This window comes from Anarrhichthys ocellatus, unplaced genomic scaffold, assembly GCF_004355925.1.
Source record: "Anarrhichthys ocellatus isolate YVR2014 unplaced genomic scaffold, GSC_Weel_1.0 scaffold69, whole genome shotgun sequence".
Classification (NCBI taxonomy): domain Eukaryota; kingdom Metazoa; phylum Chordata; class Actinopteri; order Perciformes; family Anarhichadidae; genus Anarrhichthys; species Anarrhichthys ocellatus.
Genome location: NW_022280099.1, coordinates 918,031 through 935,455, shown reverse-complemented (window position 1 = coordinate 935,455; position 17,425 = coordinate 918,031). Strand labels below are relative to the sequence as shown.

At 39.9% G+C, this 17,425-nt stretch overlaps 2 protein-coding genes, 1 non-coding gene and 1 pseudogene across 11 annotated transcripts in view; 3 read left to right on the top strand and 1 right to left on the bottom strand.

The window, feature by feature from the left end:
* Positions 1 to 6,558, top strand: part of exoc3l4 (exocyst complex component 3-like 4) — a 23,480-nt gene extending 16,922 nt beyond the window's left edge. For 4 of the 7 annotated variants that reach the window (XM_031873201.1, XM_031873199.1, XM_031873200.1 and 1 more), the window contains exon 14: positions 1,238 to 1,979. In XM_031873201.1, the coding sequence (XP_031729061.1) occupies positions 1,238 to 1,457 (220 nt within the window). In that variant the 3' untranslated portion in view covers positions 1,458 to 1,979. Of the gene's footprint in view, positions 1 to 1,012; positions 1,980 to 6,504 lie in introns of those variants that run through there. The other 3 variants (XM_031873197.1, XM_031873198.1, XM_031873202.1) reach the window with 3 other exon arrangements.
* Positions 990 to 1,103, bottom strand: LOC116397633 (uncharacterized; annotated as a pseudogene).
* Positions 3,846 to 4,052, top strand: LOC116397631 (small nucleolar RNA U3). The gene has a single exon (XR_004213713.1). It is a non-coding gene; the product is annotated as a small nucleolar RNA U3 (small nucleolar RNA).
* tnfaip2b (tumor necrosis factor, alpha-induced protein 2b) lies at positions 6,519 to 17,425 on the top strand. Of its 3 annotated transcripts, none has more exons than XM_031873203.1 (12): positions 6,519 to 6,619; positions 8,998 to 9,195; positions 10,040 to 10,682; positions 11,716 to 11,827; positions 12,296 to 12,418; positions 13,064 to 13,158; positions 13,245 to 13,337; positions 13,448 to 13,574; positions 14,185 to 14,304; positions 14,813 to 14,965; positions 15,081 to 15,202; positions 16,012 to 17,425. In XM_031873203.1, exons 1-12 carry the CDS (start codon positions 6,568 to 6,570, stop codon positions 16,157 to 16,159), a joined length of 1,986 nt encoding a protein of 661 aa, XP_031729063.1. In that variant the 5' UTR covers positions 6,519 to 6,567; the 3' UTR covers positions 16,160 to 17,425. The 3 variants fall into 3 exon arrangements, with proteins under 3 accessions (XP_031729063.1, XP_031729065.1, XP_031729064.1); XM_031873205.1 differs by lacking the exon at positions 6,519 to 6,619 and adding an exon at positions 8,214 to 8,371; XM_031873204.1 differs by lacking the exon at positions 6,519 to 6,619 and adding an exon at positions 8,382 to 8,596.

Sequence of the window (17,425 nt, the reverse complement as noted above, 5' to 3'; positions counted from 1 at the left end):
GCCTCTCGTCCAATCACAGCTGGTGTGATGTTCAGGAAATGTTAGATGACAAGTGATGTTTTTGTCAGTACAAACCAGATATGTGCCACATGGAGGGAAACATAAGATTTGGCCTTTTTTTTAATCTGTAGTTTAAACATATTTATGTTCAACTAGCCAATCCAGAAGCTTGAGGGTCATCCTTCACCATGAGGATGATGAGGATGACCCTCCAGGTGACCCCCAGACGTTTCTTATAAACCGGTTTGTGAAAGTGAAACATAAACGCAGGTTCCCAAAGCGCTGTGACACGTCTCTGTTGAAAAGCAGCGGTTTTGTTGCCTTAAAATACTCAAAGTCAACTCACTTCAACACAAAAAAAAGCCAGAGTGAAGACATTTAACCTACTTCCTGGTTTTAATTTCTACTTGAAATGCTTAAAAAGCATCAGAGTTTCCACTCGTTGTAATTGTGGAAGTGGTAGACGACGATGCTTCTATTTACTCGGAGAGGTCAGCTGACCTCTGCAGGAATCCCCTCGTTGTTTAATTAAAAGACTCAACAGACGAGTTGGCTTCAGTAACCAGAAGAATGAGGAAGTGATGATGAACTAGTAGATGAATGAAATGAAGCAGAAAGTATGTTTACTTACTTTAACCTTTAACCCCAATGAACTGTTTACACATAACACGTGCTGTATTAACTCCTGAGATTATGTTGCTCATAAATCACGTGTTTGTGAGCTGAGTGGCATTTCACCAAACATGTGACATGTGAGAGGATGAGTCAACCAAACAAGCAGATAAACTAAGTAATGAAGTGGTGATGATGAGCTGAGATCTCTGCAATTCATTCAGATCATTTCACTGCTCTGTTAATTCAAAGCTCTTTTATTGTTTATAATATATAATTAAACTTAAATGCCATTCCCCCAAATCTCCCATGGAAAGGAAGCAGAAACCTTACAGATAAAATCTGATTTTATTCTTAGTACACGACACAAGCTCCACTCAGACCATGTTTCCTCCATCAGAGTCTCTTCCAGAAACTCTGAACAGTCTTCAACAGCGGAGGAGAAACAAAGTCCTCCAACCAGCTTCCTGCTCTGAAGGAAACTTGACAACAAACTCTGAACTCCTGAGCTTCACAAAGACTCTCCTCCTACAATCACTCACAGGTTACTTTACTTCTTTTGACATCCAATGCACTGATGATCCTTAAAATATGTCTCTGTGTTTTCTTTCTTCTCCGCCTGCAGCAGGAAGCACCTGGTAGCTGTCCTGTATTTCAGAGGCCTGCTGAGAGGCCGTGAGCACCAGCTGATCCTCCAGCGTCACACGGAGCTGAAGGAGAAACTGGGCGGCGGCGGCGGCGACAGGAGCCGGGTTTTATTTGGCGACATGCATGTCACCGTCAACACAGACTGCCTCTCCAATCTGCCTTTCTCCTGCCTCAGCTTCCTGCTGCCCGACAACTAGTGCGCCATGGAGTTAAAGGTAGAGCTGTGTTATTTAAGGTGGTCTGACACATAAGTTAAGGTCCTGTGCTCTCAAACACTAAACTAAACTGCACCTTTTTGCACAGAAAAAGCAGTTCATGTTTTTCAGGACCGATCGTTCTCAATCTCTCCGTTGTTACACGGTCGACATTGAAGTTGTATTGTGTGTCTATTATTTAGGAATCGGTTTCCCTTCATCACACACGTCTACCACTGAGAGTTAGTTGGTGCTCGCTGAGTAAGAAGAGGCTCTAAATGTACGCACGTTCTCAAACACAAGGAGAAATTGATGATTTCAGTTTTAACTGGTAGAAATGAATGAAACCTGCTCACACACAGAGAGGAGCCGGTAGCTTTATAATAAACATAATAAACTGATATTCATGAGGCTGAAACAAGACGTCGGTCCGGTTGAGAAAGTTTGTTGAATCGGACACAAAAAGAAAAGTATGAGACTTACTAAACCACAAAATGTGGATTAATCCGCCGCTGAAAATAGTCCCCAACAAATGCACTACTTCCTGCTGGTTTGTTTGATTAAAAACTAAAGTGAGCACTTGTTTTTGAAAATGACTGAGAGCTTTTAAAAAATCAAACCATATATTTGTTTTTACATATTTATCTTTGCCACAGAGAAGAATGGAGAGAAGGACTCACGCATTGTTTTGGTCTTTCATACAGCGTCAGACCAGCACTGTCCTTTAAATAAAGTTTAAATGAAGTTAGAATGATTTAATAACACACGTTGACTGTTTTTACACATATTACAGTTCATTCTGTGGCCCAACAGACGAGTGAACTTCTGTTCTTCTAACAGCAAATATTTGATGTCTCCTCAAACTCGCTGGCAGATGTAGAAAAGCCTCGTGTGTTACCACTTAATAACATATTAAACGTGCACGAATGCAGTGTGTTACGCAATAAGAGTGATGCAGCGTTGTGAGGAACGTCAGGATTTTCTTTCCTGGGAAGAAAAACTTTTCACCAACTATTCCTGATAAAAGTCCAATTCATCAATTTCATGCGTGTGTGAAGCTCTCAGCAGACGTAACAAATTAAAGGCAGGTTTCAGAAGGAACAATATTCTGCTGTGGAATTATACTTTTGGTGCAAAATGCGTCTTCTTTAAAGGCTGTTGGACCTTAATTTGAGTTTAAAGTGTCAGATCTATTGATAGAAACTGTCAGAAGCTCTTTGCTGAGTGAGGAACTGAACCTAGTGAACGGTACGAGACTATTTATGTGTGTGTGTGTGTGTGTGTGAGCCCTCCAAACTGCCTTTCAGACTTATTTATGAGGGTTTTCTGTAGTGAAATGTGAGTTCTCATGTAGACTTTCTGATGTCAGGTTAACCTGTGTGATCTCAGATGGTAGAAAAACAAGCTTCATGTGATCTTCTTTGCACATTTCATGTCTTCATTTGATCATAATTCTGTTTTCTTGTGTTTGTAAGTAGTTTATGTATTTATGATTGTTTATGATTGAAGTGAAGAGTTTAGTGTCTCAGGATGGTTTGAATTAGGTTTTTTTAACATTTTGTGACTGTTTTAGGAACCAAAATCCCGACAATTATAGAAGTTTAAATATGAAATAGTGTGAAGGGCGCCAGAGGGATTATATAGAAATGATGTGTCATACTTATTTAATCCTTTTCTTAATAAAACATATGAAACAAATAGTCTCATGACTCCAGCTGTCTGAAGTCCACTCATTCACTTATCTTTTATTGATAATAAAAACTTTAATTGTAGCGTTTGACACAAACAATACAGCTGCACACATATGTATTTCTATTTTTTTCTTTTCTTTAACTTGAACTGCAGATGTTTAATCAGCCAGAATAACTGAACACCTGCAACGACACAAACAGGTGTTTTCACTTCCTCTGATTAGAGCTCCTCCCACTCTTCTGTTAGTTTGAGCAGAACATAAGAGTTCAGAGATACAGTTTAGTTCTTAGCATAGTTCTGCTCAAGATATTTATTAATCAGACATCAATAAAACATCTGGAAGAATGTTTAAAGATAAATTATTATTCTTTAAACAAGATAAATACTCCACTCAGATGGAAGAATTGTTTAATTGTTGCCCCTCAGATTGACTACATTCAATTAAAGGGGAAGACATGCTTAAAGTTGTCTTTTAGATTATGCATTTAAAACATATAACTTGTTAAAATACACCTTTCAGAAAGCATGTGGGTGTGCAGGACCTGGAAAGACCCACACAGGTGTTTTCACTTCCTGTTAGCTGATCAGAGCTCCTCTCAGAGGACGTGGGTGTTTCCCAAAGTCCTGGAAGGATCCTTCACCAGCAGTCAAAGAGCTCGTCTCCAGACATGAGAGCCTGAGAAACATCCAGAACAAACCAAGACTTTACTTTCAGGGGTCGTTTCTTTAGTTGGTGACTTGAGAAATGTGTTTGTGAACAGTTTGGTGTCGCTGCCCACGATGAAGAGTTCACATGTTTCCTTCAGAGCAGGAAGCTGGTGGGAGGACTTTGTTTCTTCTCCGCTGTTGAAGACTGTTCAGGGTTTCTGGAAGAGACTCTGATGGAGGAAACATGGTCTGAGTGGACACTTTATACTGCTGTAAAAACAAAGAAGGACGTTTGACTGTTAAACACATTATTTTACATGAACAGAAAAGATAACACTTCAATCAGATCACATTTTCTCCATCAGAGTCTCATCCAGAAAGACTTAGTTTAAAACTGCACCTCCATTTCTAAATCCAAGCTTTTGGTTAGAATGAAAGACATGTCTTCTTTAAAGCCCCATGCATACCCATGATGCACCTGCACAGGTGTTAGACAGGCCAACAGCAGCACCGACATAATCCCACTAGTCCATGTAAATTACTGTTCTGAGAATATGAGTTTTACACTTTGAGATTAACAGTTATTGGCAATAATTCTCCAGTCAGGTGACCTTAAACTATTGCAGAAGAAGAGCACACATCATTAGAAGAGTGTCAGTCAATCTAGAAAACATGATGTGATGATGATGAACATGATGATGTGAGGAAGGTTCGAGTCTTCAGTGGACTTTTAAGTCTCACGCTTCATGGAGGTAAAACTGAAAACATCTGGTTTCCTGTAAATGCTCTGTTTTCTAAAAGTTCCGTCTCTGTACCTGTGGTCGCTGTGGTGTCGGCTTCTTACTGTGTTTTATTTTCAGTGCTGATGCAAGTCTGAACAGCAACAGTTCGGATACTTTCACTTTTCCTTTGGCTCATGTTTTGCAAAACGTTTCCGTGCCTAGACGTTCTACACGTTCTAGACGTTCGTTGTGCAATTGTGGAAAGAAATAATGACGAAAAAAATCTTTTAAGTAAAAAGGTTGTTTTTGACAGAAAAACATCAAAACACTTCCTCTTCTTCTTTTAAATCATTTTCTGATAAATTTGCAATCCGTGCGATCCAAATGTAAACACGAGGATGTCCACATTAGTCTTCTAATACAAATAAATCTTTATTTAGTTATTTAATGTTTAAAGTAAACACTCATAGTTTGAACTCCGTTCGGTTGAGAAAGAAAACTGAAAAAACTCAACAACTATCGGATGGATTGCCATGAAATGCAACATGTAACATTCATGTTCCCCAGAGGATGAACCCGACTGACTTTGGTGATCTCCTGACCTTCCCTCTAGCGCTCTGGTCAAAATTTCATGTTGTTAGATACTTATTACTTTTTGTAGTGCTAGTTAGCAAATGTTTCCATGCTGACATGCTAAACTAACGCCATGAACAAGATAAACATTATACCGTACAAACATCAACATGCTAGCGTTATCACTGTAAGCATGGTAGCATGCTAATGGTAGCATGTAGCTCAAGTACAGCCTCACAGAGCTTCAGGGACAGAAAGGAGAAATGAAAAAGTCTAAATTGTCAGTTCCATGACTTCTGGTGATGATGATCATGTGATACAACCAAAAGCTCCAGAACAGATACAGAACGTCTCAACAAAAAACACAGATTTTAAATCTCTGAATCAAACTATTTCTGCGGATTTAAACAACTCAGATTTGCAGAATGAAAATTACGATGTTTGATTTATGACACCCACAGAGAAAGAAACACACTCTGGTGGTCCAGGTGTGTGGGTGACACACACACACACACACACACACACACACGGTCTGTCTGTGTTGTTAAGCTGACAGACGGTGGGCAACAGTGACTTTGTTGTAATTTGTAAAAAAAAGACACTGCTAATAAAAACTAAATATGCAAACAGTGAGTCAAACTGTTTTATGATTGTTTTTTCTTAAAGATAATATTTAACTTATTTTAGTTAAGCAGTCAACAGTTCAGTCTTCAGTGCACCTAAGATATGGAGCCAGGATTAGTTCAACTTCATATCCTTCAAAGTGAAAGCGTTGGAACAATCTTTTGGCGATCAAGTCTCCGAAAGTGGATTCCTCTCATTTCATTCTCCGATATACAAACTATTACTTTGAGTTACGTATTTTGCACGTGTTTAAGTAAGTAAGCGTGTGTTTGTACTGCGTGAGGTGTTGCTTTATTTGAACATAATTCAAAATAGGAGTTCCCGTGGCCTGAGCAGAGGTAACAAATTTAAACCCAATCACTCTTTTGGACTTCTCTGTTTTCTAAGGAAGTGAAAACTAATTTGAAGTGTTTGAGGTCAGTGTCTAAGAACTACTCTGTGAGATCCTTTGAACAGTGAAAGTTTGTTGTAAAAGTATTATTGATGTGTACCTGGACCGGACACAGGTATACCTGATTTGTGGCGGATAATAAAAGAGTAAATGTTTTTTGGTTCAATGATGTTCCTGTATTTATGAATCAATGCAAGGTGTTTCCTGTAAAACAACATCTAACCCACAGTGTGAGACACATTTCAAACACCTCGCTTTGAATCCACTCATGCATTGATTCTCACTTCATACGTGAGCTCTCAGAGGAAATGTGCATATGGTGTAGAAATAGAAGGAGTGCACTTTCTCAATGCGTGGCTTCCTGGCCTTAAATGTTACTTGCATCTTTTTGTGGGTTCAGTGTTGAAGCGACCTGCTGCAGAGACACAGGAACAGTAAGAACACCTGTGAGCCTTCAGGAGGGATGTGTTCCAAACTCTGCTGCTGTTTTCCCGGCAGATCCTGCAAAGCAGAAGGTAAGAAAAGCTGGTAACAGCTCAGCATCCAGGTTATTAAAGTCACCAACAGGTTCAGCTGTTACTATATTGAGCAGTTTGATGTGGTGTTGGAACATAATGTTAAAGCTTATAAATGGACTACGTTTGTTTCTAAAGCTTGGACACAAACGTCGGGATGGTTTATTTGTTTAGTTTTGTTTGTAATTTGTGTTGCTACTCTGGTTTCTGGTCTCTTTTTCAGCAAGTAATTGAAGTATTTCATCTGTTGTGAAGCCACGTTTAAAGAAGTCTTCAATGTACTCAATCCATGTAACCTATGAAGAGCTGCTTCTGTGACTGTTGTGTTTAAGTATCTCATCATTTCGACTTTTACCTCATAATTATGACTTTCTATCTCATAATTTCGACCATGAGGATTTTTATATTTTCAAATCTAAGTTTTCATCTATTTCAATTTTTTTTTTGTAATTTATTTTAATTATTTTGCTGGCGGATATGCGGCCCACATAAAATGACGTGGCGGGCCGGATTCTGCCCGCGGGCCTTGAGTTTGACATAATGTGTCTTAGGTGGACAGGCTGGATGGGTATTGTGTTTTAATATCTTTTGGGCTCTACGCAGGCACCTCTTGTCACCAATATCACTGACGCTCTGTTCATGCAATGATGTTCAGGGCAGTTTTAATCCCTCGCTGTAGAGCCCTCCGGCAGAGAGAAGTGTGTGTCCTCGTCTCCTCCTTTCCTAGAATCTACAATCAGCTCCTTGGTTTGTGATGACGTTGACCAGTACGTTGTTTGCTGAGCGCCACCCTGCAAGATTGTTCATTTCTGTTGATCACCGTTTGAAATACGGCGGATGATTGTGGTGTCATCCAGCCTTGCAGAGTGTAGGTTCTACCGGCATCTAGCAGTGAAGTTGCAGATTGAAACCAACTGAGACTTCTTCCGTGTGACTAGCATGGAGGAGGACGACAGTGGCCGACGCAAAAATGCGAATGACCCTCTTTAGACCCAGCGTTTGGTTTGCCACTCTGGGCTACTGTAGAAACATCGCGGCCGGCTCTGTGAATATTACCCGCTCCAAATGTAGATATAAAAGGATTATGCTAAGATAACAAAAACACAACAATTCTTATTTTCAGGTGATTGTTCACTGAAGAAAACATAATGACTCATATCATATTCCATTTCTGCCAATAGATCCCCTGAAACGCTACATTCCTTTAAAGGAAACTAGTAATCGTTATTTATATCTAGAGAGCGGGTCGTCTTCCATGGAGTTCGCCATTTTGCACCGCCATGTTGTAACTGAAGGTAGAGATGGCTATTAAGTAAGAGATCACTATTACTTTTGGGGGGAAACTAATTGGTGCAGGACAGATTATATGTTTGATCTGTTGGTGGCGCTAGAGGAAAAGTAAGGGGATCACCAAAGTCTGTAGGATTCATCCACTTGGGTCTGTTAATGTCTTCAAGAACTGGTGAAATAGTTGTTGAGATAGTTCACTCTTAACCACAGACGATTTGCCAGCATTTCCTCAGTGCTTAGTGTGTCTGAAACAAAGTCCAGCTTCTCTGTGTTTGTGTGTTTGTGTGTGTGCGTGCATGCGGGCGCGTGTGTGTGTGCGCGTGTGCGCGTGTGTGTGTGTGTGGACTTTCCACTGCCCTGGAGGCATTTACATCATGAAATGCAGGCGGAGCTTGCTGCTGTGTAAATTACGCTCCAGCAGCTGTGTGCAGTTACTAACAGAGCAGGAACTGTGAGATCAGGGTGAGTAAAAGCTGCTGAAGAGGTTTAACTAGAATACTTCACTACAGATATGTATCTGCATGGCTGGACCGGTCGATGGAATGTTTCTGAGAAATTTTCTTTACATTACAATAGCTGTTAAATATGCCATGTGGGATAGGTTGAGCCTTTGCTTATTTGTTCAGTTTGATTTTAAAAGTTGTGTTTATGATCTCTAGGATTAGTTATTCATAATGAAGCTGAAAAGTGAGTGTTATCATTGAAAGTTTGTGTTTTTATTTACTGTTATTTCCATTTCTCGTTCTTTTTTCATGTGGCTATTTGCACCTTCTGCTTTTTTGTTCTGTGATATTTTTATGTACTTTTGTTTGTAGTATTCATAAAATAGGGTAGAGGGGTTTTTGGAGATATAAACTGTGATGGGGATAAAGATGATATGGTTCCACTGGACACAAGGTGGTTAAGTTAATTTAGTTGTATTTTGTGGTTTTATTCATATACGTTCAGATTTAAAAAAAAAAAAAAAAAAAAAAAACATTCCTTGATACTTCTCAAACAACAAAAATGTGCTTATTGTGCTTTTATTTTGAAAATAACACCTAGCTAATGCTAATATCATACACATATATATTTTTGTCTCCACATAGATTCATCAGAGCACTTCTCAGACCGTCGATACCCGATTCTCTCCCGGATAACGATGACCGAGACAGACGGCTTCAGGCTGAACATTTTCCCACAAAGGTTTAAATTATGGCGGACCCCCAGAGCTCCGCCCGGTGTCAACAACACCTCCACGACCGATGGACATCCATCACCCACCGAGGAGGAGAGGCCCCCAACCGGTCAGTTCAGATAAACATCACCACACCAGCATCTGTAATTACTTAAACTTATACAACCTGGTACACACAGTAAGATTTCAGAATGGATTACTGCAGGAATATTACAGTTACACACAGTTGTGGAATGAAAGTGGATTTACAACTGTACTTATTATTTAAATATATTTGTACAGTACTTTACCTGAGTTTTTCCATTTTATGCTGTACTCCCAAAAAATATTTATTTTTTACTTTACTTTACTTTACTTTAGCGGAAATTCACAAGCTATCCAGCAGTAAGTAAAGGTAGTATATATTATATATATATATATATATATATATATATATACACACACACACACATATATAAAAATAAACTGAAATTGGCTCCAACTTTACCAGCTGCAACATTAAAGCAAGGAACACGTTAATGCAGCAATACTTATAATCCAATAATATATAATATTATGCAATAAAACATATTTGTTTATCAATACAAGATGTTGTTTCTTGTCATAGTCTAATCTCAAAATGCTCAAATAGGCTAAATCCCAAAGTGAAGTCTATTTACTATTATAGAATACAACTTGTTTCAGCTCTAAATTCAAGTTCACTGTGAATTTTATAAATAAATACTATTGTAAAGCAGCAAGAAAGACATTGTACACTCAAGTTCCTGACTTAACTAGATGATAAAGCTACCACATTACCATAATGATATTGAATGATTGGGTTTACGAGTGTAGGCTAAGCGGGTCTGCAGTCCTAAATGTGATCTGTTTTCTTCTAGCCGTTATAGGACGTCCAGATGCCTCATTTTATCATAAACAACATTTCAAAAAGAGGTCTTTGCTTTCCTCCTCAGTGATCCTCACATTTGAGCAGAACCTTGAGGCAAAACGCTTGTGTGAAGCCGGCCAGCAGCTGCTGGAAAGAGAGGAGCGTCTGTTTGGGGAGATAAAGGAGTCTGAGGCGCTGAAACATCACGAGGAAGAAGTAAGCAAGCTTGCAGCAGAGCGCAGGGCCCTGGAGGGCCTCGTACTGCAGACCCTGATACTGTCTCTGGGCCTGGAGGAGGTCGGCTCGGAGGCACTGACGTCTGCCGTGAAGGCCGTGCAGCAGGAGGAGGACCAGGACCAGCAGTGGACACGGAGGGATTGGACTGCTCCTGCGTGGAGGCCCTGCGGCTGGAAGATGCTCCACGACTCAACGCTTCGCAGCTTGGTGGAGGAGCGTATGGACAACCCCTCCACGCCCCCTGCTGACCAGACGGGCCAGTCTTCCATCCAGGTGGACATCCGCACCATGGGCGGGCAGCTGAAGGAGGACCTGCTGCATGTGGTGAACGTGGTGAAGAGCTGCTACCCGCCCGAGTCGGGCATCTGTGATTTTTACGCCGGGTTGTACCACCGAACCTTCAGCGCCAGACTCAGAAAGATCACAGACTTCGGTCTGGGGGACAAGGACTGCACTTGTCTTCTGCTCTGGGTCAACAAGCATTATCCACAGTAAGTCATGAAGTACTTATATTTCTGGGTCCATTCTGTCATCATGTTGGTGTATTTTTGTTTTGGTAGTAGCAGACCAAGTTTTGAACTGTAATCAAGTGCATTCACTCAAATACTGTACTTAAGTACATATTTGGGGCACTTGTGCTCTTCTTGACTGTGCTATTATACTTCTACTTACATTACATTTTGGAGGCAAATATTGTACTTTTTAATCTTAGAAATACTAATGTTTTATTATAGGGCCACAACTTCCATATGTACTAAAGACATATTACAATCTAATGAGCAGATTGCCATGAAATTTGCTCAACCCCTTTAAGACATATCTAGTAATAGTGTTTTGTCTTTTTTCATATTATGCAGTGGAATGAACATTTTAGAGTTTTTTTGTGAATCACAAGATAATTTCAAACAAAACAAAGGAAGTCGGTCTTTGGTCGAAGTGGTCACAACCAGTTGAAAGCTTTTCAAGTAAACGTTTTCGGTTGAGGACTAGTGTAGCGGAGGTGAATTCGACGTTTTCTCTTGGCTTGAATGCCCGGTGAAGGTAACGTGATGGTATTCAGAAAACGCACACAACATTTCTCAGCTAGAACTTTCTTTTACCGTCTCCTCATCCGTCATTTTAATCTGTCCTTCGTGATTTTATCATGTGAAATCAGTGAGCTAAATGAGGAAGCACCACTTTCCCCCTCAGCTGCTCCTGGTTGATATTGGAAAAGACCAGTTCGCCCTAAAGTTGTGTAACTGTGTAGAAATACTTTGCAGAGGTGATACAAATCCTGCAGGTCTGCACCCGCTGTTCATTACAAAATACACCAGAATGCAAAGCATTCAAAAAACAGATTAGGTTCGTTTTTTACAGTTTACAGTCACTCATGTCTTTTGTTGAAAACAAGTTGCTGCCTGTCCTCCTGAAGTATAAAAATATGCCTCTGATATAAGGATTTTTGCAAAATTCATATGAAACCATGATCTTGATGCGTAAAATGTACCTGATGAAAGTTGTTGTCCGTTCTCTCTGTGACAGAATCCTTCAGAAGCCGGAGCTGGTCGGTGAGATCGATGTTGAAGCGTTGGGAAAGCTGCTGCCGGAAGAGTTATTGAAACCTCTGGAGGATCAATACCTGAGCAAACAACAGGTAACCTGACCTGCTGCTATTGGGCGTGTATTAGAGTTCAGTCATGTTGAGCTGTTTTACTTTGGTTTGGTAAATACTTTTATTTAGTTTCAGGTCTAGTTTCGGTGTTTGTACACAAGCAGCAGTCTAACAATCCCCGTGTCTGTCAGTAAATCAATACGGCCGACACAAGCAGTAGGTCCAGACAGAGATGCTGTGGATCATCATGGTCCCACGTGAATGAATGTCCTTGAGTACCTCTTGACTTCATCTCAATCAGCACGAGGCCATATTTATTAGTCAAACAAGACATCTGAAGGGTAGATTGCTGAGATTGTTTGTGTGCTCCAGATAAAATTCCCTTTTCATTTTACCGACCTTATGACATTTTTATATTTGCATTTTAAGCTGTTCCTGCTGTTCACGGCGCTATGATTAGCTAAATCATCAGTAGGTTTGTTATAAAGCAGCACGTTGTTGTGCCTTCAGGAAGATCTGACGACGTACATCCACCGCGTCCTCGAGAAAGCGAAGCAAAAGTGGAATGAAGGAGAAGAGCCGACAAGAGAGGACGGCTGCTTCGTCAGTCCTGTTTCCTACGACATCATTCAGGTACAACAAGACAACAAGATGTTAAAGCGGCTATAAGACCCAGATGTTCCCCTCAGGAGGTGGAGGAGACCAAAGACAGAGCTGAAAGAGAGGGAATATTGGTCACAAACATCAGATCATGTTTCTCACTAACAGCTGGATGTCAACTTAAAGATGTGATGATATGTTGATGTTGTGCTCACAACCTTTTTGACCAAAATCAAAGCCTCGACATATTTTCATGACTTTTCTTTTGGTCACAATCTCAATATAAAAGCTTTTGTTTTGCTATAAAATGTTAATCTGCAAAAAGGCTTGGACCATCTGTTCTCATGTTCATGAAACAAGCTTCTTGTTATCGTGACAGAGCAACATGTAAAACATAATGTTTGGACCAGGAGAAGACATCAGGGTATTTCCCCAAACAATAATTTCCAGGCTGTTTCACATATTAACTAAGATCGAGTGCAAATGTTGAGAAAAAGATTCACCAACAAGGGAAACATTTATAGAAAGTGGAACAAGGCACTAAAGCTGCCAGAGTTTGGGGTTCAGTTTCTTGTGTTACTTTGGACTATTTGGGAAAATGCTGGAAGTACATGACTGTGTAAAGTCTCAGTAGTTCACAGTGTTTTTTTAATGCTGTCATTGATCTGTATCCTCCAGTTTATCAATGGTATGGTGACTTCAGCTGAAAAAGTTGTGGGAGATCTGCAGAAGGCCCAGGAGATAACGTGCCAACTGAAGGATTTAATGCAGAGGTAACAAGACTGAAGGCTTTCTCCAGAATATGGTCTTTTTAAAAGACATATTGTCTTGAAAATCAATTGTAATTTAACTCCTGCAGGTTCAAGATCTTCCAAAATGACGTCATAAAGCAAAACAAACTGAACAGCCGGCCGGCCGTGAAGGCAAACCTCGGCTGTATCGAACAGTTCAGGTACGTCTCTGACATTTGGGCGCTGTGTGGCGAGACGAGACAGGTGTCTGGCTTTATTAAGATCGACACTAATAAATATCTCTGTGAGCTAATGTGTGGTTTGTCTGCAGGGACGTCCTCAACAAGAAGAGACATCTGTTCATAGAGGACGTGCGGAAAAACTGTCTGCATGTTCTGACCGACATGAAACAATCTGCCCACGCATATTTATTAAAACCTGTGCACGAGGTCCTCAAGGTGAGATTATTTACAACAAAGCTCTCAACAAATCTCATGAACAGACTCAAAACACTAATTATTGTAACTACTTACATGTATCATGTGTATTAAAGCCACAAATACTCACTAGAGCGTCAAATGTGGATTAATCCGCCGCTGAAAATAGTCCCCAACAAATGGTCTATTTAAAAAAAAAGCCTTTTTAAAATATGAAACAACACACTTTGAGGTTGTTAGTAAAGATGTCTGCCTTCAACAGGAACCAATGGGCTTGGGGTGACTGACGGAAAATCTATTTTTCATATGTCATTTTTCAAAACAAAGGTCATAAACCTCTCCACAATAAAAGTGTTTAGAACAAAATATCAACCAGACAGGATTGTAAGACAAGACAACTGAATAGAATAAACAAGGTTCGCACAAAATCCTTATTTTTAACAGTTATGTTTCCAAGGTTAGTCTTATGCTTGAATATAATACTAGAAAAACATCGACAACAAAGACAAATATCAGTTAATTAGAGCAAGGGACATTTTATATTGAATTCTAGCTCAATCGGGCTATTTGCAGAACTGTGACAGCATGAACGTGTCAGCTGTCTAATGCTGCATGTGTGTACCTCACACAGCCAGAGTACCGCAAACTGGGAACCAGCGACTGGCTGAATAACAACCTGTTTGAGAAGCTGCTGGCCGGCATCGAAAAAGAGCTTCAGGATCTTCAGGGTTCGATGGAATCCTGTCACCAGGTAGACTGAAGAAAGCATGAAACACACACTTCAATTTCATTTAAAGGGGACAAGCTGCTGTTCTATTGTAGACTTTATATCACTGACAACCATTTTCCAACGTTTTGAATGTATTTATTTTTACAGGGAGCCTTTGGTTTCTATTCATTTCCACACAGTGCGAATATCAGTTTTGTTCACTTTAATGGATTAAACAACTGAAGACAGTTTCTACAGTCTACACTGATTTTCAAACTGTGATGAAATGAATGGAAACCAATGGCTGCCTGCAAGTGAGGGAAAATGCATTCAAAACTCTGAAAATCTGGTTGGTTTGTAAAATAATCAGACATTAAGTGACGTATTTATAATGTTAATAGTGAATGGACTTAGATATGTAAAATCCCTGTTATTCAATAATATCAAGTGATAACGTTCTTAGTTTGACACGTGTGTTGATTCCAGTTAAAAGTAATTACATTTAGGCTGTAACCAGCTATTTCTGATTGGACGCTTGGATTAATTTCAGGAGCTGGTGGTCCAGCTGCACAAGGAAGTGACAGCAGAATATGTGAAGAGGCTCCTGAAAGGAGTCAAACTGAGGACCAGGGAGCAGCAGCTGAAGGCCTACGTCACCGTGAGGGACAACGCGGAGAATTTGTACCATTTATTCCTCAAAATGGTGAGAAATTGAGCACAATCCACAGTGACCACAACGGATAAAATCCTCCCCAAAACACAAGATTAGATTAGATCAGAATGGATTAGACTGAGCTGTAACTGCTCTGTCTTCACAGGGCTCAGAGGAGGTTTGGTTGAAGGACATCCTGACCAAGATTGCAGAAGTTCTGAAACTCCAAGACGTCCCCGCCATTCAGATGCAAGTAGCATCGCTGGGAAGTAAATATCCTGACCTAAGGTAACCCTCACACTCACACAATATATGCAGCATATCTCATTCATAAGTGACGTTGTCTTATTTAGACCTTACAAGGACGGAATAGTAGTTTACATGACTCTAAAGTGAGGATAAACAAACCCACTCAACAGGAAGAAGAAATGTATTCAGATGTTGATGTCGTGAGCTAAAAGCAATTCAATTATCGTGTCACCAAAGTGCTGCAGTGAAATAAGGAGTCTAGATCTGATAAAGCAAAAAATAAATAAGAAATCAACGAAGCAGAACATAGTTTTGAAGGCAGGATAGATTCTTGTGCCAGAGCCAGATATAAGTGATGGCAAAATAAATGGCACAAAAATGGCAACGAGCCTGGAAGAGATCAAGGCAGTTGACCCTTTGCTAAGTCCCGCCCCTCGTACGCAGACTGGCCAATCATAGCGTAGCATCGATTATGTCTGGTGCTAAAACAAAGTCAAAGTTAATGGACAATATTTCCCTGATGTCATATTTTTACTGTTCAGATGCCGGCGATATTATCTGCCCAGAGAACTCACCGTCGTTTTTATTGCTGTTGTTTACATTCCCCCGAAAGCAAATTCATGTACTACTTACTTTTTTAGTTTAGTTTTTTTGAGTAAATAAATGAACCTCGAAACAATGAAATTATGAGTTGCATTTCCTGACCTTAATTGATCACCGTATCTAATGCAACAACCTTCGCTCTACAATCATGTTCAAGTGTCTCTGAGATTGTAATAATGAATAAATAGATTGACTGGATTAAAACATTGATGTTTAACTTTTTCTCCTTCTTCTTTCGCCCACAGTGAGAAACACGTCTCGGCTCTTCTCAAGCTCAAGACCAACCTCTCCAAAGCCAACAGGAACACCATCAAAGACATTCTGTCGGACACAAGAGGCCAACGGAGTGAAGCTGCCGAACGGAGCTTTTTCTCTGACGTTCAGGTCAAATGAGCCGTAAACTGAATGTAGTTTATCTTTAATGTTGGACTGAAAGTTGAGTTGTACAGTTAGTTTTGTGTATTATAATGTTTGTGTGTGAGCTGAGTGAAAACTTCAATCAGGTGACGTTATCCCAGAGTTACAAAGCTGCGTTCAAATGTCTCGTAGGCGGTAAAGAATAGCGTCTTTCAGATGGAATGATGGCTGAGTTACTGTATGAAAGAATAAGCTAAAGTTCACATTATTGCAGGTAAATAAGGTGCTAACCTGAACCCTTTTTAGTGCTAAATGTGTGTATGTGTGTGTGTGTGTGCGTAATTCTCTGATAGTGTTTATTTTTTATATTGAATCAGTGTTACAGTTTGTTATTTTTATATTGTGTATTTTTGCATTGCATGTGCAATAAAGGGAGAGGTCAAGCTTTTTACGTTTTTTTTTCACGTCAGAATATTGTTAGAGAAAGTGTTGAATTTAAGTTCATAAATAAATTCGGTGAACCCTGTCTGTGATTTGAAGGTGATTTTCTTATAAATCTTGAGCAGTACATTCTTACCTCTGTTGTATATATTCACATGCAACAAAAACTTCGGTAGAAGTTTTACTGCAACATTCACAATTTAGAGCATAAAATAATGTACGTTCACATTTAGTTTTCTATTAAAATGGAAAAAACTGAAATGTCACATTGACCTAGGTACTCAGACCCTTTGATGCCTCTCATTTCTCTTGATCGTCTTGTTTCTCCAGCTTGATTGGATTCAACCTGCTGTTAATTCAACTGATTGGACCTGATTAGGAAAGGCACACACTATATATAAGGACTCACAGCTGACACGCACCGAGCCGTGGTTTTCTGCAGAGACAGGATTGTGTCGAGCCACAGATCTGGGGAAGGCTATAAAAATGTTTCTAGAGCACAGCGGCCTTTGTAATTCTTAACTCACAGACGTTTGGACCGACCAGGACTCTTCCAAGAGCTCCACACAGCCAAATGTTAAGGGGTCACCGAAGTGCTAAGAATTCTTCATGATGGGGAACATCTAATGTGATCTAATAGTTAAGACATTTAACTTAAAACCACAAATGTCAACCTCATGGTGGCGCTTGAGGGAAAAGCCATCAAGGGGCCTCATTACGGTTTATTTTCTCATTGTTTAGGCGCCGTCTTTCAAACCATTTTCTGCAAAACCTTATACCAAAACATTACAAATGTTTTGCAAAAGCAAACAATTTTTGCAAAACTCTTCTAACTCTTTGTACACACAAAAGATAATTTGA